General features: G+C 35.1%; 1 protein-coding gene across 5 annotated transcripts in view; it reads right to left on the bottom strand.

The window, feature by feature from the left end:
- Positions 1-1,485: 1,485 nt before the first annotated feature.
- Positions 1,486-24,191, bottom strand: part of LOC146004999 (ETS homologous factor-like) — a 54,424-nt gene continuing 31,718 nt past the window's right edge. For 3 of the 5 annotated variants that reach the window (XM_083144115.1, XM_083144124.1, XM_083144108.1), the window contains exons 2-9: positions 22,220-22,290; positions 21,061-21,193; positions 18,766-19,041; positions 17,485-17,637; positions 13,029-13,136; positions 12,297-12,498; positions 10,686-10,824; positions 1,925-2,019 (exon numbers count right to left, since the gene is read on the bottom strand). In XM_083144115.1, coding sequence (XP_083000241.1) covers positions 10,716-10,824; positions 12,297-12,498; positions 13,029-13,136; positions 17,485-17,637; positions 18,766-19,041; positions 21,061-21,193; positions 22,220-22,288 — 1,050 coding nt within the window. In that variant the 5' untranslated portion in view covers positions 22,289-22,290 and the 3' untranslated portion in view covers positions 1,925-2,019; positions 10,686-10,715. Of the gene's footprint in view, positions 2,020-3,263; positions 4,941-10,685; positions 10,825-12,296; positions 12,499-13,028; positions 13,137-17,484; positions 17,638-18,765; positions 19,042-21,060; positions 21,194-22,219; positions 22,291-24,191 lie in introns of those variants that run through there. The other 2 variants (XM_083144134.1, XM_083144143.1) reach the window with 2 other exon arrangements.

The following is a 24,191-nucleotide window of genomic DNA, read 5'->3' as shown; positions in this document are numbered from 1 at the left end:
TAAATAACCCATGACACAACAGCTCGTGAGGGGCCAGAGACTACCTACAAACTGGCAGCCTCGCTCCCAAAGAGTTGAAGGATCATCCAACCAGTTGCAGGGTGACTTGTGGTCAACGCGAAAAAACCCCCAGTCTTTGTTGTAGATCTTAGTCACTAGGTAATTCTACTAATTTGTAGCTCCCCAATTTCCTCACAATAGTGGGTGGCCACTGGTCCCATACACAGGCAGATATTTCAGGAGAAAAGTTGTTAGTCTTCCCTCAGGAGACTCGAACCTGCATGCATCCCAGAGCCCAAAGCCTTAGACTGCATGACCACGGTGCAGGACTTGTTCATAAGTGCATTATTAATTGTTAATATTTTCAATATTAGTATGGATCTATTTTCAGTATGACTTTGCACTGGGGATATAACAGTGCTACATGACCATGGCAATCTTCCAAGTAAGGTTATTTTGTAAATTTCAATTATTATTTTTTTGTGTGTGTGTAAACCTTCATTACTGGGTGCCTCAGTAGCTCAGTTGGTAGAGCATCTGGCTACCACGTGGAAGACCCAGGTTTGAATCCCGGGGTAGGTGATGTGGACCAGGAATTTTTCCAGTCATTTCCCTGTTCTGTCTTTCTGGTAATAAAATAAAATAAAATTTAAAAAAAAGGTTTCATCTCTACAAGTCTCATTCTATGATATTTTTTTTTTAAAAAAAATTGACAGCAGTGCAGATATGAAAAGCACACACATGAAAACGTATCATCCCAAGGTGCTAGCCAGCATCAGAAGCAGCAGTCTGCTAAAGGTTAAGTGCGTGATTAATTTGACTTTTATCCAAATTATCCTCGACATATGTGCACTTCTTACTCAATATCTAAAGAGCAATATTTGCTAATGGGTACCAAAAATGATATTAAGTTTGAATCAGATAGTACAGTTGACGAAGTCATCTCGAAAACTGCCAGAGCTATAGAAACAAAGTTTGTTGGACTTTATGGCCAAATGGTAGCTCAATACAACAAGCTCATCTCCTTGATCGGTTTGTCCATTTGTCTGTTCTATGTAACACTAATTACTGAAACACGCATGTCCTTTATTATCACAACCTTATAACTTGATCCATGCTAAAGAAAATCAGGTGCGCTTTGTATGTAACAACCATCTGTACTTCCCAAGATATTAAATTTTATTTAATGATAGTACTTCATTTCAAACCACATGCTGAAAATAACTCCGGCATTGAGCCTTGGTGAACCTTCAGACTGGAGCGACAAGCTCCACATGTTGCTTGTAGGCCACTCATATGACTGGAGCAGCCTGTCACTTAGTCTGAAAGCTGCCTAAGGATTACATGTATGTTTTGATTCAGTTTATAGGTTACCACCAAGATTTGTGTAACAAAATCTGTATTAAATGTTTATATCCACAACCATTATCTTTGAACGAAAATATTTGCTGGTGCCATCAATCGAACAAGAGTAAAAAAAGAACGAACTTTCAATAGAACTTTATACAAATGTGATATATATTACACTTCATGTAGCAAATACTGAACATTTTACATTTAACATACAATAATGAAATAACAATTAATATTTATCAGTTACACAAGCACCAATCAAAATATTATTCACATGTATCAAAACTTCCGATGCAGAACAAAAAAAAAGTTATGCAAAAATTTTCAATCACTTATGGTATAAAGTCTTGTGCCATAAGCTATTTCATATAGCTAATTCAGTTTTCACTACAGCAGTTCAAAATAAAACATCACTCGCACCTTTTTTTGGCAACTTCACTCAAAGTTTTGCAAACTTTTGTTGCTTCCTTGGAGTTTAATTTGTCTCTCACTCAGCACTTTCCTTGTGTTTACATGAGGATTTTAAGTTGCCGTAGGCACAAGTTACCGTCACATTGAATAACTCATGGCAGCTCATGTGGCCTCCATTTGGTAGCCTTTGGTCCAAATTTGTACACCAATCTTCGTCCCAGAACTGGTTCCAGTATGTTGTTTTTGTAGTTGTGCCTGCAAGACAACACATTATTATGAACTCAGCACTGTCTTTGCTAAATGCTTTTCAGTAAAATTTTAACTGTTCTAAGTTCCTAGTTCATGGATTATAAATGCAGTTTTTTTAGTATAAAAATACTAGGTTTCCCATTTTTTCTTAAAATGCTCCATATGTATTACCATGCAGGAAATCTGAAAGTTGATGTAACTTTTACAACTAGAAGAGTTTGTTGGAAAGTTTTAAGAAAAAGAAAATGAAAGAAAAATCTAAAAGGGAAAGCACAATAATACCTTTAAAAAAAAGGAATTTACAAAAAGGATGAGTTTTTTAAATATCTTACGCATTACAACATCTCTTAAAAACTTGTTTCTTACATTTTAAATCACTTTGTAGGCAAGGTAATTCAAATGGACTTTAATAACTATATATAAGTACTCATTATCACAATTTTAAATTATTTGTGAATTTACTATCACATGTGTACAATTTAATTATTCATAATAAAACAAAAAATCATGCAAGCATGCACATTTAAAGCAAAATATTAAGAATCACATGCAAGTATAAAATCATACATCTACTATGAAGTCAAGTAGAATGATAAATGTTGTAAAGAAGAAGCTGCACTTCTGTCACTTGGTTCATATCCAAAGATGATACAATCAAAAATTTGTTCTTGTAAATTTTTGTATCAATTTAAAAGAAATTTCTACTTGTATATTCACTATTTGGTATTTTGTCCCCAGCATTGATATATTCAGACCCAAATTCCAGTAATAGATTTTGATACATCCCAATAGATACTTTAAACTGACTTTGCAAAGGACCTTCGTGTTCATTTTCTAAATCAATGCTGGCTGATTTGGAAAGTGGTACATAATTTTGAGGTAAACACAAGAATGAAACTGCATGGTGAGATGCATCCTCTTGAAGTCGGCCGCCAAGCAGCTTTTCACCAGTTGATTAGTGATACATTTCCAGTTAGCAGAGTTGAAATGCTGACTTTGTGAACAATTATCAACAGAATACCCATAATGTATTAAAACAGATGTGATTTTTGGGGATATAAAACATTACAAAGAGCTTTCAGTCTTCAGAATTTATAGCACACCTGTATAATCAGATCCTACCTCAAACTATTCTGAATATTATCCAATTCTAGGCTCTAACAAAGCTGCTGAAATTTTCAATTATATTCTCCTACTCAGAAAAGAAAAATTGTCTACAACAAGGAAAATCTTAAACAAATTTTGATATTCGCAATTAATAGGTTGGTTTATTAATGTCAAATATACAATATAAAAACAATTTTCTTTTGAAAAAAATACTAGTTTATTTTTCTGCTGGCCCATTTAAGGTGCTTCCTTCACATGAAAAATACACAAAAAGAAGCACTTGGAAAATATTTAATGGGCATGCACATTTGACTTGGATCAAAATAACACTTGATTATATCACAGAAAACATTAAGCAATCTTCAAAAACGAACAAGTACAAATCATAAGAAACATTAAAAAATACAAGTTATGAGAATCACAATGGTAGATATATTTAGTGTACATGTTCAAGAGCTCAAGTAATCAAATTGATTACTTTAAAGTGGAATTCCAGAAAATATTTACTGTATTTCCTCAAGAGAAAAAATGCTGAAGACTGGTCTCTGATTCACAGTAATATGAAACTCTTGGACCCTAAATGCAAGTGTAAACATGAGGTTTGAGGTTTCAGCATAACATGCTGTCAGTCTTAACAAAGACGTTCTTCGATGTGCACAGTTTTTTTCACATGTTTTCAATCAACCCTGCCATGACCAATCTCCTATTCTTATCCAAGTAGCTTCATCAGTTCACTCTAACTATTCTAGAATAATACTGTGTCCATCATTTGGGATCTATCCAGAGATAACTTAACAACAGGAACCCATCAAAGACAATGCAGGAATAGCATAACTCACTATTTCAACATCAGTACATTTCTAGTCTTACTATCATCATTCTGCATCATTTGTGCTTATAGATTGTTCAACTATTTACTAGCAATTAACATTCATGATGAGAGTTTTAGTTTTTAGGGTGAGAGGACAGGATTTTACTAACTTTAAATGTAAGGACACAAATATGGTTATTAGCCACCATTGCGTATTTCAACTACCATGATTCAATCCAGTTATCTTTTTAACTTAGACTGTCAATCCTCTTAACTTCAATTACCTGAATAAATCAATACAAGAATATTATATTTCTGGTCTCTTGTTTCAATTATGGATGACCACTTCTATGGGAGCTGTTTCTGTTATCAACCTGACAGGGATAATACAAAGTCTCTGAAGAGCAAAATTAACAGTACAAATATCCATTTGTCTTCTTTCATTATTCATGACGTAGACAAACACTGTGAATTTGATTGAGCCCTCTTAAATAATATACACATATCTTTACTTCACAAAAGAAATATTAAACACATTATGCTTTAGTGCCTTTTTAAAAAATGAGACCATTTTATACTGTAAATGTTAGTTACACAATTATTCACTTTCACTCTAGTTCAGTCATTCATTCACATGAAGCAAAAACTGATTAATCACAAAAGACTGGATAAAACATGTGCCATTTAATTTCACTTTTTCACTTCCAATAAATGACTGTTTCACTTCACTAATGCCTGTGTTTGTATAATCTCTTACTGAACAATGACACAGTATACTACCCTAATGTTCTAATCTGTCTTTCTGGTGAGAGTTCTAATCTGCCTTTTCTGCCGCTTTTTTATCTTACATTTAGGCATAAAATAGACCAAAAAGGTATCACAGATAAGTCACTGGAATCAACAAGTTCATGACAACTCATTCGGTCTCCATTTTGTTGCATTTGGACCAAACTTGTACACCAATCTTCGTCCCAAAACTGGTTGCAATACCTTGCTTCTGTAGTAGTACCTGCAAAATGATACCTTGTGTTATACACTCCGGGTTTTGACTGTGCGATTTTAGTAGTTGCCATGACACTTTCTCTGCGTTGATTTCATTAATGCATCTGCCACATTATACCATCAAGGGGGAATAGGAATCAAAGATTTTACACATCTGTATGCAATCATGCATGCAGCATTGTTTGTCTTGCAGTCCAGCAAACTGCATGGTGCTGTATTGTTCCATATTTCAACCTATGTGTGCAACAGAATAAGCAACAATAGAAGACAGAATCAAAAGAACTAGATGAAAGGAAGGGAAGCAACAAGAAGATGGTGGTGGATAGGTAAACAATTATGGCTGAGCAGATACCAGCAGTACCAGTTCAAATTTTATCACAGATACTGGCGGACACTTTTCCAGGAATTTTGTGAAGTCTGCAAAATGCCATGCAAAAACTTTCATGGAGTCAAAATATCCTGAAATATTATGAAACATTCAATATTTACATGTATTTTGCAGCAGCTGTGCCTATAACACAGTGCCATCCTCTGACTGCCTTTACCCCCCACCCAGATGCCCATTGATTTGAGGCTGGGTGAGCCCCACAGCAGCTTGTCTCCATGTGGCAGTTACCCTATCGACTAGACCACCACAGATCTAGAATCTTATATAAACATTGTATATAATTTTAAATTGTTCCAATGTTCAAGTATTGGTATTGGTGGGAATTGGCTTAGAATGTTAGCAACACCATCCAATTATCCTGTTCAGCACAGAACAATAGGGTTACTGCATATTGAATGACAATAAGGACAATGTAATATAGTGTGTGCCTTAAGCAGGTATCTCCGTGTTGTTGAATTATTCTAAAAACAACATATCACACTAAGCGTGTCGTAATTATTGACACTATCATATTAGTGGTTCCACAGGTTTATATAAGTGTTGGAATAGATTTGCAGAATGAAAAATAGAGTACATGTTGAGTAAGGTAGTGAAAGAAAGGCTAAAAATTAATAAATCAAAACAAGATGAAAACTTTAAGGCAGAGACTGGTATCTTCCAGGCTGTTCATTACACTATATCACTGTGCACTCTCCGAGCACACCTTTCAAGAGCTTAACCCCTTAATTACTTGATAGGTATATGCACTTCATGATGCACGGACATACTATATGGCACATTCTACTGAATCAGATTTTTTTGGCCCTATACTAATTTTCTCACACTTGAAATAAAATTGCACAAAATGATCCCTGAATATTTTTAACCATCTGGAATAACTACTGATTATCTCTCTAGATGAGAAAGAATTGTAGTTGTCTCATTGTTTCCTTCTTAATGATTTCAACCCATTTCCTGTACACCTACAGAGACGTTTCAAGGTTTCTACGGTCTGTTTTCAGATTATTGAAAATTTTAAAAACAGCTTGCTGCAGCTACACCAAGAGTTTGGTTCTCTTCAAAAAAGAGAACCTGAAAACATACAAAGTCAACTGGAACCAGAAAAATGGGGGTTTAGTTGCTCTGTTATGTACTTTCCTTTCTGCATCATCTTTAACAATCTTTGAAACATCATGATAGGTGTGTATTGGAAATAGGCTCCAAAAAACCTAGGAAAAAGCAAGTACTAACAAGTAGGCACTATTTTTTTTTTAATTAAAGAAATGAAATACAGTAGAAAGAAACTTTGAGTACATCTGAAGAATAAAGAAATATTGTAAATAAAAAAAGCAGCAGAAAAGGCAAACATACACTCATCCTAAATATATCATATGCAACACAATTTACAGAATGTGATATTAATGTTAGTTTCATTGGGATTTTTATTACCCCCAAAATCATAATTTGACTTAACTTTGCTTCGTACTCACCCCACAAAATACTATGAGATCTCTCTCATGCTGATAACTAAAACTGAAATCAATGTTCAAGATGCCACAAGAAACTTGATTGTTCAAATATTTTTTTACTGATGGCATTTTAGTACTTGATTTGTTTTTACATTTATTTCATACCACTTTCCTACCTCTCTAGACTAATTGCAATGATGAGGTAGCTGACAAACAATGCCTATGCTCGAGGTTGGACTTGAACCTGAACATTTGGTGAATTGACCACTTATTTTACTTGGTTGCCAAGACAGCATTTTGAACCTGTTTTCACTCTGAGTTCTTCTTTACACCATGCATCAAATAAAAATATCATCTTATCATTTCATGTTGTGGTGAAAAATTTAAGATATAAACTATTCATTGTGAGCGAGTTCTTCTTTACAACATACATCAAACAAAATTACCACTTATTATTATTATTTCACTTACCAAGTTGAAACATCTGAGATACAAACTATCATAAAATCTCATGCTACATGCACATTCAAGAAAGCATAATGAAAGCTGCATGCGATTATATATTTGTCTAGTAAAGGCCTCAACTACTCCGAAAATGAATCTTTTTAATGACATTGCTGTGATTATCCCATTACCAAGTATTAATCTACAATGCAATAGGTGATTTTTTTGTTGTTAAATAACAGATATTATTTGGATAATAGGGATGGGACAGATTAGTTAGTATTCTATTGGTGTTGGTTGATAGGTATATCTTGGTTTCATTTTGTATATAAATTATACCAGCCTGATATGTGAAAAATTCTGCCATTCCCTTGTTTATGAATATAAAGGTACAATGCATGTGCTCTAATTTTGTTAAATAGATATATAAATGCACAAGATTCTTTTGTCTAAAGCAAAACCCATTGCAGGCATCTGCTTATATGCACACTCAGGCATGAAATATTTCTAATTCAATATCAGATCAGGTATGAACAAATTTTTCATCTGTGCTTTATCACTATCTGCTAAAATTTCATATCTGTTGTATCTCTATTAGAGAAAACATTAGGATGAACACACATTCAATAGAGATACAATTTTGCATATTGTAAATTGTTCAACTATTTTTTTTTTTTTTAACTTGTGTAATGAATTACAGCCTCCTGTTCATTTTCATATTACAACTTTTTTTGCTCTGCAAAAAGATTTTTATGTATTTGAATTTCTTTTATGGAAAGGTCTGCAATTATTCCTTTATATTCAAAAGTTCAATAACAAAATGACAGAACTGTGGGCACATTTATAGGCTAGTTACAGAAGTATGATAGGCAATATTATTGGCATTTTTAGCAATTTAGCATATTATCAATTCAATACTGATGAAATACAAATTTATCAGTCCCATTCCTATAAAATTTGAATTTCTCTATAATAAGTTATAAACAAGTAAAAACAAACAGAAAGTGAAAGGCAGGTAAATTCAAACAGATACTAAAGAGTGTGTGTGTATGTGTGTGTGTTGGGATGCAGCCATCAATACCTTATAAGTATGCTGTGATCATCAGAATACCAGTAAAAATTACAACATTCCTACAATTTGAAGTCCGCAAAAAAGTGGTAAATAGGATTATGTAGAAATCCTGAATATATTTTCAGTTATCAACTTTTCCACAAAAGCTTATTGATGTGATAAAATAACAGCCAACCCCCCTCCTCCTTGAAGCATGAAAAAATAACCATTAGACCAAATATCCCATGACATGGGGAAAGTATGTCTCATTGCCAAATATGTTTTTTCTTAAAAGGTAACCTGATATCTTGCAATATTACAGAAATTAAATGCTTATTTTTCAAGTAGTACTGTGCGTCCATTTCGATCTTCAGCCGAGAGATCGGGAGAAGCGTGGCGGGCGGCGCTGACGGAGATGCCGACATTTGCGGCCTGTAATGCCCGCTTATTTTTATGGACATATGCAGACATTTATATAAATATTGCAAAACGAGCACTAACCTGTGTTATAACATGCAAAAGTTCTTCTGTAATTCATCCAAGTTCTGCCCTTATATATACAAATAAATACACTTTAGAAACGATGTTAAGAGCCACAGATAATGAAACATTTTAATCATAGTTTTGACCAGTAACATCCTGCTTAAGTTTATATCCTTGAAAGAGTTTTGTGTCGATGGGGATCGTTTGGAGGTTTCGAATGTGCAACACTGTATCAAGATTACGCTGCAGATGAAACCGTTAAAAGTCAATGGTTTTCGTGAGCTTCATTGCAATCCGAAATCTCCGAGCTCGAGTTGTTTGTTTCTTCGCGACTAGATGAAGACAGAGCTGTGAATATAGTGGCGAGCAGATGTAAACCAAAAGAGTGTTAATTTCGTACTGTGCGCAAGAGTGTTATTCTTGGTTACTTGCCGTTACTTGTTTGTGTTATTGCAGTGTGTATGTGTGTTGTGTCAGTGAGACGATTGGAATGCCAGCCGCAAGGTTCACGTTAGAACAAAGAATTTTTATGTATGACACTTACGTGAAAACAGACTCTTGTCGAGATGTGTGTAGGCAATTTGTACAGAAATTCTCAGGCGTTTCACCTCCATATAGAGATACGGTTAAGACATCTTGTCCTTAAATTACGAGAAACTGGATCGTTAAATTTTAAAACACCTAAGCAAAAACGACGGATTCTAACCAAAGCAAAACTCGATGATATTGGTGCAGCATTAGAACGTTCTCCAAACAAACCTCTATGCTGTGTTTCACAAGAGGTGGGCGTGTCAAAATCATCGGCACATACAGCCACTAAGCTACTAAAATTAAAACCGTACTCTTATAACACAGGTTAGTGCTCGTTTTGCAATATTTTATAAATGTCTGCATATGTCCATAAAAATAAGCGGGCATTACAGGCTGCAAATGTCGGCATCTCCGTCAGCGCCACCCGCCACGCTTCTCCCGATCTCTCGGCTGAAGATCGAAACAGGAACAAATGTGACAATTTTTTAGCTTCTTTCCTTTCATTATTATTAGTGTCTTTGTGAAGCAAGTTTATGTTCTTGACAAAAAGTTAATTCAAAGCAATATTGTGGCAAATAAATTAGATTATTGGAATGCAGCATATCAACTCATAGGTGTAACTCTGAGGGAGCAAGAGGGTAATTGCCCTCCTCACTTCCCCTAAAAATTATCAGGTTTATTAAAATTTAACTCCTTAATTGTGGAATTTATTGAACAAGTCACTACTGGAAAATGTAGGTTTTTCGTCAAATTCAGTATACACCCTCCACATTGTGCTGCTGTAGTGCGGAAGGTGTATATGTACACTTTATGTTTGTTTCAACTATTTTCGATTTACTGTGGCATATATAGTCACACAGATGTTTGGTGATAGTTCTAGCTGTAGTAGAAACAAAAAATAGTAGCAAGAGAGGAAAAAGATGAAAAAGAAGAAGACCAAACTCATTTTTCCCTTCTTTCATTTAGTCTTCTTCTTTTTGTCTTTTTCCTCTCTTGCTACTATTTCTTGTTTACTTTTGTTAAACTCCTGGAACATGAGGAGCAAAGTAATAAGGAGTAATATTTTTGATTTCGCAAATGTAAGTTATTTAGCAAATATTCCTGGATGCAAATTTTATGGGACCAAACAATTTTGATTATGCCTTCCCCCAAGTTAGGAACCGAGTTATGGCCATGTATCAACCAATGGCAAATATTAGAGAAAGCATGTACAGGATTTCGATTACAATTTTTTTTTTAAATATTAAATTTTCTGAATTATATTAATGGTATGATTTCAACTCATCGATGTGTAATCAAGTTATTTTGTCCTGCCACAAGTTTTCACAATAAGATATATCTTCGAAATTGTCAAGTCTTTGCTAGACATTGCTTTTGCGTCATGCAAGTACAGAAAAAAAGGAGCACCTTTAGGCCTTCACCAAGATGCAACGGGTTTTATTGGTGTATGCCACATTTTACAGCAGGGCCAAACTTATAAACCAACTTCTTAGGATATCTACCAGTTTTAGGGACTTGTTCGAGAATACCAGTAGAATAATAAGTCCTAGAAAAAAACAGAGTAGCCTTTTTTTTTAGTTGGCTTTGATATTGAGATGTGTGCAGTTTCAATTTTTTTTCTCCCGTATGCACGTTATTATGCATGGTAATTTCAGAGCCAAATCAACATTGGTAGATACAATGTTGAAAACTGGAATCTTGTATGCGATGTAAAATAAGTCCTTCTTTATTGCTATACTTAGCACAGAAAGAAATTATGATCAGGAAAAGAGGAGCAACAAGCATGATGAATATGTAAATACTCTAGTTTGTTTCTTCTTTTTTATTCCCTTCTTCCTGAAAATATAATTCTACTTTTGAGCTAATTGCATACCATTACAGATGTAAAAATAAAATAACCCGTGCGCAACAGCTAGTGAGGGACAGGGCCTACCTAATTTGCACAACTAGTAAAATTCAAGTGACTACATATTCTTCCTGGTTTTACACTATATCATTATTATTTGGGTAGTTATGTTACACATCATTATTTGTTTAAATTTTCTGTAACAGTCTTTTTGTAATATTGATGATAGCTATATTCAACCTTTTAATACGGTGAAAAATTCACACACATATATTTGATAAATGTACGGGAATATCACAGAAATGTACCTTCACCCCAAGCAGATCATCAAACCAACACCAAGCCAAACACCTATTTTTAAAAAGCTTTTCAAGAATTTTCCATTAAATTTTAACAAATATAATTGAATGTTTAATCATGATTTTACCTTCAGAATTACATTTGCGCTTCATGGTGTTTTACCTATCTCCACTACCTCTTATAATGTGGTACTTCACATAGATACTTAACACCAGCATCAAAGCATTGTATATAATTAAAGAATGTTCAGTTTTCCCCTAACATGTTTTAACAAATTGTGTAACCTTAGATAGCAGAAGAAACAAATGAAATGTTATTATAAGCAACAATTGCTACTAAATAATCCATCTCTACTTCAATAATGCAATGAATGTTGTGCTGTAGTTAGGTGAAGGTCACAATTTCAGGAGAAAACAAACACAAATCTGTCAAATTGTCAGCAAAGTTTTCATGTTCTATGATTATTAAGAAGAAACTGGCCCTTCATCAATATATTTGGGGTTTATTGCTTTTTGCTTAGCAAGGCTACATTTTTATTACTCACTAAGTAACAAATTTGTAGTTATTTGTATGAAATAGTCTAGAAAGAGTGTACATGTTTTGTTGCATTTGGGGGATGTTTTGAATAAATAAATGTAAAAACACAAAATAAATGTGAAACACCCTGGCAACATTAAGTTTTCTGGTGCAGTTTTTTACACATTAGGTTAACACTCACTTTGGCAAAGCAACTATGAGTGCACTTTTAACCAAAACAAATACATATGCTTAACAACATCCAACTAAGGGTGAAAACTACTTTGCATAAACACACACAGGTGCACACCCACACACATACAATCAAAAAAGAAAAATAAACATATAATACAGACCTCATGGCACGACTCAGCTTCTCGTACGTCATTTTTGGGTTGTCTTTGATTCTACCCCACAGCTCTGCTACTTTCTCACTTCGAACAAAACGGAATACACCTTCATTTGGATTCTCCCAACAGATTAGACTAGGGCAATACTCTGGATTTTTCAGGAGATCTCTGATGAATTCCCACAAACGACCACACTTCTTGTCTTTATCTTTAAGAGAAAGGAACAAAAATTAAGATTTACTTTCACTATCAATAATAACAACTTTACAAAGACACAGCTTAATTCAGTGAGGAGGTTCAAAATGAATGATTGCAAGTGGCAAAAATGCAATTAAGACTTTTTGTTCCGTTCACTCTCAAATGATATAGCCGCATTTGTTTCCTATTACTTTTGGTACGTTATTTTATGTTATTGAAATTGGCAACCAGTTTTCTAATGTGGCACGGTAATGAGGTACCAATTTCAAACCCTGTTCTGTTGCTTGATTCAGGTTACCATTTGAAGTTGATTTCTATTGTAGTTCAATTCACTTTTATATGTAGTCGTTTAGAAACCAACCTGGCTCACACCGGTTTGAACTCAGATCATGTAAGAAATTAAAGGTCAAACAGACCATCAAATTTGAAATGCTACACCTAAATGATATCTTAATCAAACATCGAGGTCGCTAGCTGATGAACAAAAATTACTAGAATTAACATGCAGTCTTTATCAGCTGCTAACAGACTAAACCTTACCTCTACTTTTTCGTGCTGATTTGTCCTTTGGCGGCCTTCCAGGACCACGTGTTTTCCGAACTATTTTGTTGTCTTTTGATGCTTGTGATCCTCCTTCTGGCTCTATATCTGCAAATAGAGGCAAATAATTATAATACATGCAGTGAGTATGTGCAAGTTATATATACAGACATAATAATAAAAAAAAAATTAAAAAGTCAAGAGCTACTAGCTAACTTTTTCTTAGATACCATATATTAAGATCATGCTGGACCTTTGGCATGAGGGCAAGAAACTTTATCTATGTAGTTCAGATACATTCAAACTGCTATGATGCTTCCAATTGTGAAAAATTGCATCTATTTAGAATTATTTCTGGAGCATTCGACAAATTTTCATGTGGTTTTCTGCCAGCCTCCATGGCAGATTGGTTAGCACAGCATGCTATGACACCAGGGGTCCTGGGTTCGAATCCCGACCTGCGTATGGGTGTTCTTTGTGAGTGTCCCTCCATCAATATCATCACTCATTCTCATCTTCGTGATTGCCTATTTTATATCATAGATATCTAGACAACAGTAAAAGAAAACCACATAAAGATTTGCTTGAATGCCTAGAAACAATTCTAAACAGACATAATTTTTCAGAATTTAAAACATCATAGCAGTTTGCATGTATGTGAACTACATACATAGCACAATTTAGGATTTCAAAAGCAGAATTTGGGATTTCAAAGTGTTTTTTTGAAAGGAGAAAAAATTTCGAAAATGACTTTGCTGGCCTAGGACAAAGTTCCAGGATGTCCTTAAATACATTTGTTTGCATCGCATACTGTCATTCACTATTTCTTCCCATTTAATTAGCTCTTGAATTATCCTCGTGATGTTTAGTTCCCCTCTGGCAATCAGATTATTACCATTTCATTACACAGGAAATTGTTTATAACAGAAATGTCTTAAAATTGCTGAAATGTTGAATTCAAAATTCCCAAGCTACCAATTTTAACTTATATCAGAAACTAGTCTTGTTACAACCCAACCAATCTATTAAGGTTACCACATCCAAGCATCATTAATACCTGCAAAGCAAATAGTAGAAAGCTACAAAATCACAGTTTACTCTTTCCAAATAAGTAGGGTGACCATAATATTTTGACCCTAAAACAGTACATCCCAAACAGGTCAGTTTACTCCCCCCCCCCCAATTAAAATCATTTAGGCCCAATTATGGCATAATTGTTATTATTAATGTATTATTATTTATTAAAGTAGGGATCACATAAATGATACATCATAAAAAATGTGTGAAACATGATCTTTCGTTGTAAAAAAGACTGCATGACATACATAGTGTTTCTGGTCCCTTCTAATCTATTTTTGATGTTAGTCCTGTACGCTGAAGTTGACGAGAGCCAGAAATATTTGAAGGGCTCAGGGGTATAACATGGTAAGTGACATTTTCATAATTTCTCAGTTCATCAAGAGAAAAGGTTATTAGAAGCTATACTGTAGATAAATTGTTTTCGTGTTGTGTTACCAATTTCAGAAGGCTTCACTGAGTCCAATGCACATTGTATGACATGGCAATTTCAGTCGAAAATTGAAGGATGGCACATTTTACTTTGTAACTCAAAAATTACCAAAATGTCACTTACCATGTTTTACACCAGAGCCCTTTATTTTTCAAAAGAACCAATCTTCTTCATAACAACTTTATTCTTAAACAACCGTTCATAAAACTCCTCACACATCTGACACACAACGTGATATTTAGTATTTTGAGTTTGAGTCAAGACGTAGGATTTGGATTTCCCAATAGGCCTCGGCCTAGAGCGGCACTTTGGTAGGGGAGACAAGATTGTTTGTTTTAAATTTATAAGGAATACCTAATTCTCGGATTGCCTTCTCTTTTTCTCCGGACACACGAATGGAATGACTTAATTTAGTTGTATTGTAAATATAAGTTAACGAAGAATATTTCTTAAGAGAGATAAGCTAGCAGGGCTCGGAAGTAGTTTACTAATTTGTTGTTCTAATTACCGACGTCTTTGTTTTCAATGTACAGTATTGTGCTGAGCTGGGTCGGCGATTGTAGCAAGAACGTGGAGCCTGTCACGTGCATTTGAAAGACAACACCAGCTTGGCTGAGTTCCAGGAATGTTGTTCCTTGTTACTACCGGCATTGGCTGCATATCAAAAGCATGTGATTTGCGTTGAATTGTTGAGAATTAAACTGTCGGTGCAAGCAATTGTACTATTCTACTGTTAGTTGCTCGAGATTCGAGAATATTATTCAAATAGTAGGTGGTGTGTCTCATCTCGCGTGTGTCAGTGTCCGACATGCATTTGTTGGGGTAAGTTTAATAACTTATGAGGTGCTTATACTGGGACATACTTTGTGAGGTACGTCTGTCAGACCGCTCTGAATTTTTTCACCCCTGCATCAACATAAATTACCAATTTAACTGTCTGATATTGAAGAATAATACATTATGGGTATTAGTGACTGATTTGACAGCAATTAGTGCCAGAATGTAAGTTATGTAGCTACTATATTCATTAGTCCATTCATCTACAAAAATTATTATAAATGTGAACATATTCATTTCACTTGTCGTACTGTCAAAAATATACACAAAAAATAACCTTTTACAATATATTTGGCAACTAGTAAGTGCAATTTAACTACAGAAAGCAAAAAGTGTTCAAAAATATTTTTTAGTTTTTCTAATTCTAATAGAAGACTGCACATCACTCTCCATAACTCTCCTTGTGAGGTACGTCAGGCAGACCGCACTTGGCAATAAAAAAAGCTTCACTCCTTACACACGATAAGTTGGCGAGAAACTGATGCTCTGAGGAGGGCCAAGGACACTATTGCATAAGGTAGACAGGTGATGACACTAGCTTGAACGAAAGGCGGTAATCTGAAACTTCCAGTTAACTCACAAGTTAAGGGTTAAAACGTCATTACGCTCAGTATGAGTGATCAAAGAGTAAGACTCAGTGGGTCACAATACAAAAAGAGAAAAGCGGAGAAAGATGAAAAGCAGGAAGCATTTCTGAAGAAGGTTCCGAAAATCAGTTCTTTCTTTATACAGAAATGTAATCAGGAAAAAAGTTAGGAAAGTGCCATTGATGAGACCAGTGTGTATTCGGTCAATTCTACAGATGTTCCTCATGCATCCAATGAATCTCAGGCATCAGTCATCAGTGGCGGATCACCTAATGATTCTTCAGTTCAATGGCAAACTCTGGTAAAATTGAAACTAGTGGCCGTGTTAGTGTAAGTGTTACTGAAAAACACAATCTAGTGCCAAGTACAGACCCAGCATTGCGGAAAATTGATGAACAAATTCGTGACTACGTAGCTGTGCATGGCATCAAACAGAACTTGGAAATGGATTTCAGTAAATCTAAGAGGACATACGCTGATAAAGATAGATACCTTTCTGAACATATCTTTATCCGAAATTTGAGTAATGGAGAAAAACAAATGAGACATTGGCTGGTTTATTCAGAATTCAAAGCCTGTGTTTTCTGCATTACACGTTTGTTGTTTGGTGACCGAAAAACGGAAATATCTTTTACTTCTGGGTTTAACGATTGGAAAAATGCCTCAAAAAGGGTGCAGCAACATGAAAATTTACCTCAACACAAAACAAGTGTGACGAACCTTAAGCTTTCTGTAAGTAATACAGAAAATAATGATTTTTTTCATTCTTGATAAACGGTATGGGGGCAGCAGAGCTTGTTTGGCCTAGGGGCGGCAAAGAGGTAAATCCAGCCCTAATTGCAGGTCTGAGTTGAAACTATATGCTTATTGGTCATGGTTATTCATTGCTCTACAAATAACTGAACACTCGGACGCAAGATAACATTAAACTGATATCTGTTCGAACATTCTCGAGGTTTGATTGTTATGAAGTGCTTGAAATGCAGCTCAGCTGTTTTGCCACAGTGCTGCCATAACGCTAGTTTAAAAATTCCATTTTTTAAAAAAATTAAGACTATTTTCAAGCTAACTCTTAGACTTTTATAAAACAGGACAAATAGTGGTTTTATAAGAATGTCGACAGGATGACCATGAAACAGGACTGTCCCAGTTAAAATGGGACGTATGGTCACCCTACAAATAAGGGGCACAATTTCACTAATACAAAAATTCCAAAAATTTTCAACCATTCTGATTAGTTATGAGGACAACAGTTATTACCCTACAATTGCACAAAGTCCAAGTTTTGCTTGAAAATATTCTTAGATTGATTCAATTATGCAATTTCACTTACAAGCAATCATTCAAGCATTTTACATTCATCTTGAAAGGTAATTATTTTTTGGTTACATACAGGTTAATATCCTGATAACGAAATGACTGACATGGCTGATAACACTTTCTAATAAGTACAGACTCATATTTCATTTTTTCATTTGACAAATTGAATAAATTTTTACACTGCACTGAATACAATACATACTTGTAGTAGACTCTGGAAAACTTGGTATTCTTCTTTCATATATGGCACCAGCTTCAGTGGAACTGTTGAGTAAGTTTTCCAAGTTATGCAAATCTGGTTCATTTGACAGAAACATATTTCTTTCTGGACTCTGGAAGGTATCAAATGATGGCACTGCAAAGGAAGAAATGTATTAATGATATTGATAGTAGTTTTGGATCAGAACCTACATTATGTTTTTATCTACATATGTCATTGCTAATTGGCATCCATCATGTTAGAGATGGACCAATACCCATACTCATCCCAATCTTCACCAATAATTCTACTGATACTTGAATAGTTAACAATATAAAATTTGCTCAAAAAATGTATAAAAGATAACTTCAAACTGATATTGAAGCATTTGGGGGGGAGGTCCTTACTTGCTCCCTCCCTGATAAAAATCATGTAGACATCTATAGGTATGTATGTATGTCTATGAAGTATGTAGTTTCTTTCATTTGTTTTCTAAGATGGTGATGACTACAAGTGAAAACTTGTGTGGTGAAAACTTATTATCTTTATCATCACTACTATTATACAGAGAAACTAGTACTCACAAAAAACAGTTGCGGATAAGTGAGTACTAGTTTCTCTGTATTTATATACTACCGCGTCTCTCTTTTCCCAATTATGAATTACAGTAGAGCATTGATTATCCGAATACCGACCAACCGAAAGCTTTCTAGTCGGCAAATTCAAATGTAGTTCCGCTAGCGATCGCTAGTGCTGTGGTGCTTTGCCCCTCCCTGCCAACTGGTGTATGTGACCAACCTCACGTCGTCAGTGGTGTCACTAAAGAGGAAGTGCCTAGCGATGACGACCGTGCTGAAAAAGGACCATCCAGTGAAGAAGCTTTTCACTGCCTTGAGACGGCTATGAAGTGGTTAGAACAACATGAAGAATTTGATGCTGTCCAATTGCTGTCTTTAAAACATGTGCGAGATTTAGCGGCAAAAAAATGAGTCTCAGCTCTGAAGCAAAAGACAATTCTGGACTTCTTTTCCTAAACTGTAGGTCTACTTTACTGTACTACTTTATGTAACATATGTATTTGTAAGACATGTGATACAAAATATATACAGTTTTGTGTTCAATATCACTGTTTCTTTGTTTTATATTGCTCCTATGACACTGGTACAACTTTTTTCGTAAATGCTCAGTTATCCAAAAAATCCGTTATCCGAACACCCACAGTCCCGAATTGTTTCGGATAATCGATGCTCTACTGTACTACTATTATTACAACTTGCTACTTACATGTATTCCAAGGTGATGATGAGTTCTCATTATTAATAATCGATTCCAGTGATTTATACAGCATGTGACCATAATTGGGATCAATCATTTGGAAATCACCTTCTAACAATTCACACAATGAGTTTCCATCACGTGAGCTAAAAGCAGACATGTTTATGTTTTCATAGTCCACACTGTTTTGCTTCGCTACATAAATGATCCAGTTGATGACATCATACGTTGTCCACCGTTTCACTAGTTTGTTTCTCCATGCATCAGGAGGAGACTTTATATCATCTGCAAATAAACAGTTTCACAAATATTTAAAACTGTTCATTGCACATGAAAATATTAGGAATTAGGATATGAACTCAAATATTTGATTAGAGATGTAACAAAGTTGCCAATATACTATAAACATTCTTGCATTTATTACAATTTTTGAAATTATAACTATCTTCACAATCATTGGGTTCCAAAAGGGCAATGACACTTGACTTTCCCTTGGTAGAAAAGGTTTAGCATAGTGTGGGGCAAAAGTGGCAAAAAGTGGGGGCCAGCTGCCCCACTGTTCTTCACAGATGTTTACACTGATATAGAGTAATTATTGGTAATTATATACAAGATAGAATTGAGTATCAGAATCCGTTTAAAAATAGGATTTTACAGATTCCAATAACAGTTCAGGACTTAACATGTGCCCATTTTGGTCAGTTATACAGTGGATATAGCCTTCTTCACGTCTCTATATAATATAATAATTATCCACTGACATTTGTAAAACCATAATGACAAATTCATAGGTGTTTAGCACAAAGTAGTGAAAATTTTATTGCTAAGTGAAAAATCAGACAAGATATAAAATATATTAGCTGTATTATATACATATAATCTGGACTTCTTTTAGAAGTGATGGGAAAGAATATAATTTCCTATTGCACTACAACGTTCCCCCCTCCACCTCATGTGAATAATTGGTACTGAAAGAATACAATAGTAGGAAAAAAAGGAGATACAAGAAAATACTAAATTAAGGATTTATAAAACCATAATTATACCCACAATGCTCTATGGCATAGAAAGCTTAATGATCCAAAATAAGCTAAAAGTAGATTAAGAGCAACAGAGATGAAATACCTCAGAAGACTCGTAGGAAAAACCAGACGAGATAGAATCAGGAACACTCAAATCAGGGAACAGCTACAAGTATAATCAATTGAAGAGATAATAGAGAGAACTCTGGCTGGTATGGCCATGTCATGAGAATGGGAGAAGAAAGAAAACCGAAACAAGTAATGGAAGCAAGACCAGAAGGTGAGGAAGCCCTCTGATAGAATGGGAACAATACCTGTCAGAGACGGTTACTAAAAGAGGGAAGACACTAATGGAACTTAAAAGAATGGCACATGATAGGAAGAGTTTTAGCAGATGGCTGAAGGACCCCGATGTCTAACAGCACGAAGGGGAAGAAGAAGTAAGTAAGTAAGAAAGAATTTCATGAATTAAGATCAAGATAACAAAGTATTCAATTATGTAATAATAGCTTTCTGATCCTGAGATATATTACAATGGGGCTGTTCACTGTTGAACATTTCCAGTAGTGGTGTCATGCTAGTTGTGTTATTCCAGAATTTCGTTCAGTTATTTGGTGTCCTTAAGCTTTACATTGGAATGTCATGCAGTGTGCCATTCAAACGTTATTTTCATTTTATTTTTGTGTAAAGCAATAATAAAAAGTTGTTTTGTAAACGATTTAGATTACGTAGCAAGTCATAACTTTGACATTCTTGCTATTTCTTCTTGAAACTGGGTTCGATTCACAGTGGGAGCTCAAAAAATGTCAAGTGTTTTCGCAGCATCATAAGCAGATTTGGAGCGCTACTTGAAAAGAAAAAGTAGGGGGATTTGGTCTCAGAAAACGGCAGCAATGGGACTCAATGTTGTGCCCACACGGCACACAATGAAAAAAGCTGCATGGCAAGCCTTGGCTCTCAAAGACCTGCTGCACCACAGAGTTCAGTTTAATTTAGTTCAGTTCTTCACTTTCCTTCTTTCCACCCATGTGCTTTGTTGAATTATATTGAATAGCATGTTTCTAGAGTACTTAAAAAGGAATACTTCAATAACCCAGATGTCCCTCTTGCTTGACTACTTGTGTTTTGTGAACAAAATTGTGCTCCTTGTCCTTAAAACACCTAGGGACATTTTTATTCTGCTTAACTTTTATGGCATGTTGCACAATTAGTAAATACAGTGTAACAACTTCTCTTTTTTTTCTGCTACCATTTTAATACAAGAAACTTGTGGTGAACATACCGTGGTCAAAATATTTCTGCAACTCCATCGAGTCCGTCGAAACACTGTCTGAATAGTTGTTGTTCATACTGTCAAATGTTTCTATCCAAGGTAAAGCATCATCACACAGGGAGTAATTTAGTTGACAAACAATCTAAAATAAATAGAAACAAAAAACATAAATAATAAAACAATAGTACAAATATTTATATTGCATTAATCAGTGAGAATAACTTCAGCATTTAAATAACTTCTTTACTTCATAGTTAATATGTTTACTGCTTTTTCTTATAATATACAATTTGGAGCGAATTTACAATATAGAGAAAGTCTCCAATTTTGTTAATTTTCGGTATACTAACTAATTTTGACCTCCTTATCATGAATCTGTTGAAAGAAACCGGGGGTCACGTCTGAAAATTTGAAAAAAAGCCGATTGAATTTTTATATATATAGGTGTATATGCGTAGTTTTACGAACAAAAATGTAATATCCTGTCATTGTGTCCAACCACGCCGTTGTTTTACAAGAAAATGATTTATGATGTTCAATTCTAGTACGATCCCTATTTATTTGATGAATGTAGGGGTGAAATGAGTGCTAATGGAACCTAACCTAACAGGCCTAACCTAACCTCGTGTGAATGGTTCGTGGGGCTACCCGTGGATGGTTTTTGGGGCTAACGTCAATGGTTTGTGGGGCTACCTGTGGATGGTTTTTGGGGCTAACGTCAATGGTCTGTGGGGCTACCCGTAGATGGTTTTTGGTGCTAACGAACAATTTTTCATCAAAATGTACAATTTCCAGACGTGACCCCCGGTTTTTTACAACAGATTAGTGATTAGGAGGCCAAAATTAGTTAGTATACCGAAAATTAACGAAATTGGAGACTTTCTCTATATTGTACATTCTAGCCTACAATTTTTCCAGCATTCAGCTTTCACAGCACTTTCAATTGCTACAGAATGATGCATGATGCTAGAAGAAAGATGCTTTGGTACAACATTATTTTGCTATGCATATAAGTGCTATATTACAGTCAAGCAAATGTTTTTTTCTTGTAAAGAACTAAGCAGAGAACAATCAATTGAAGAAAATGTTTTATACAACCTTGGATAGCTAAATTCTGGCAACAGTAAAAGTTAGTATAATTCCTAGAATTAGGTTGAAAAGTACTCACATCATACAATGTATTGTTAGATTCACATAATGGTGCTATATTTTCCTGCCTTGCATCACACAACATCATGACTGAAATGAAAAAAATATATATATATAAATTTCCAGAGGATAACAAGTACTATATTTCACACCAAAAATTACTACTACAAAATACGAACTTTTGTAAACTATATAAATGTGAATTTTGAATATTTTTGTAGATAATATACAACAATGAATTACCTAGGGGTCTCATAATTATGTATGTGGAGGAAGGGGAGCTAGGTAAGGTGGGCAACCAGCCAACCATTAACATTGCCAGTTGATAAGGCTTGAATAGAAATAATATATCATGATGGAAGTGATTATTTGATTTACTGATTTATTTAATTTATCTTACTTTGCTTTTCTGCCACTTTTGACTAAACATGAAGATGAGGATAAGTGGTGATAAGATGAAATTAATGAAAGAACAATCACAAATCCCACAGAGGATTATTCCGGCTAAGCTCAGGTGCCACTGTCGTTATCCTGCAAAATGCAGCTCAGGGTGACATTTGGATGCCTTCAGAAAATATCAACCCTTACACCCTGAAAGTGATTACTATTACACAATAATAAATATTATAAACCAATAAAAATAAAGCCATTTTATTCTATGTTATTATTACCATCTTTATACAGGCCCGTAGCTAGAATTGATCTCCAGGGGGGGGGGGGGCTCACGGGTTATCAGGGGGGCTTTGTAAACCAATTCCGTTTTTCAAAAATTTAAGTATTAAATGAAGGTAAATTGTGTGTGTTGGGGGAAGGGGTCATTACGTTACATAAAATTTATAAATATCACACAAATACTACATTTTTCTACATCTTTTAAAATATCTATTGAAGTGTTAATTGACTATTACTGAAAATCATCCCTTACACACTCCATACTGCTCTAGATGATACAGATATTTATATCACACAAAAAAATTTACAACATTCAATCACAGTGCATACAGTAAATTCGATTCCCCGGCTGAATCAATGAAACTGCCCTTCATTCCCGAAACTTAGGAGCACTTGACCCTTGATGGTTCCTGCGAAGGAAATTTGCATGATGACAGTCACAGATTTCTGAATAAATGGAGGCTGCAACAGGGGCAGTGAAGGTACAGATATATATAGAAGCTCCCCTATGAAAGAACTTACAAAGTCTAGACAATCTTCTAAATACTTGCAGTTACTTAGACTTCAGCTCATAAACAAGATGAGCGAATGTAATAATAGCTGCTGTGCTGTTCACGTTCTGTGGATTTATCCTTAAAGTCATGAGCTGTTTACATTTTTACTCTTCACTGCAAACAAATTATACAAAATAGTTTTACCTAATGCCAAGGGGGCTGATGGCAGTGCCAGGGGGAGCTGACAGCAGTTTCGGGGGGGGGGGGGCTGAGCCGCTCCTGGCCCCTGCCTGGCTATGGGCCTGTCCTTATATCCTTGCACCAAATGAGTGACTATCAAATTCCTTTTTTTTTAATTTTACACAGTGTACTGAAATGAAAGCATATGTGTGTGTGTGTTAAGGTCCACACACACACACACACACACACAGTGGCACAGCCACAGGGGGGCATTCCCCCCCTACCTTGGACTGAAATGAGTTTTAGGGGGGCAAGTGGGGGCAAACATTGAAGGTCAAGTGCACCTGCATGGGGCAATTACTGCCCACAACTTCAAATTTTATGCAAATAAAAATACTTTTCATAAAATTTTCTTGCTTGCAATGCCTGCGGGAGTCTGCTTTGGGTGTCGAACGATCTAAATGAAAAGAAGTTGTAAAATTGATTGATTGATTTGTGGTTTTAAGTCCACTTTATTCACAGAGAGGCTAATCAGGACTGGACCTACAGTTTAAAGTGGGATCCGAACCACTGTGCCATGTGCCTCCACCGGGTATCGAACCCAGGATCCGTTGATCACAAGGCGATGATGTTACCACTACACCA

This window comes from Lepisma saccharinum, chromosome 1 (assembly GCF_977018435.1).
Source record: "Lepisma saccharinum chromosome 1, izLepSacc3.1, whole genome shotgun sequence".
Classification (NCBI taxonomy): domain Eukaryota; kingdom Metazoa; phylum Arthropoda; class Insecta; order Zygentoma; family Lepismatidae; genus Lepisma; species Lepisma saccharinum.
Note: the sequence above shows the minus strand (reverse complement) of the source record. Positions and strands in the feature narration are given on the sequence as shown.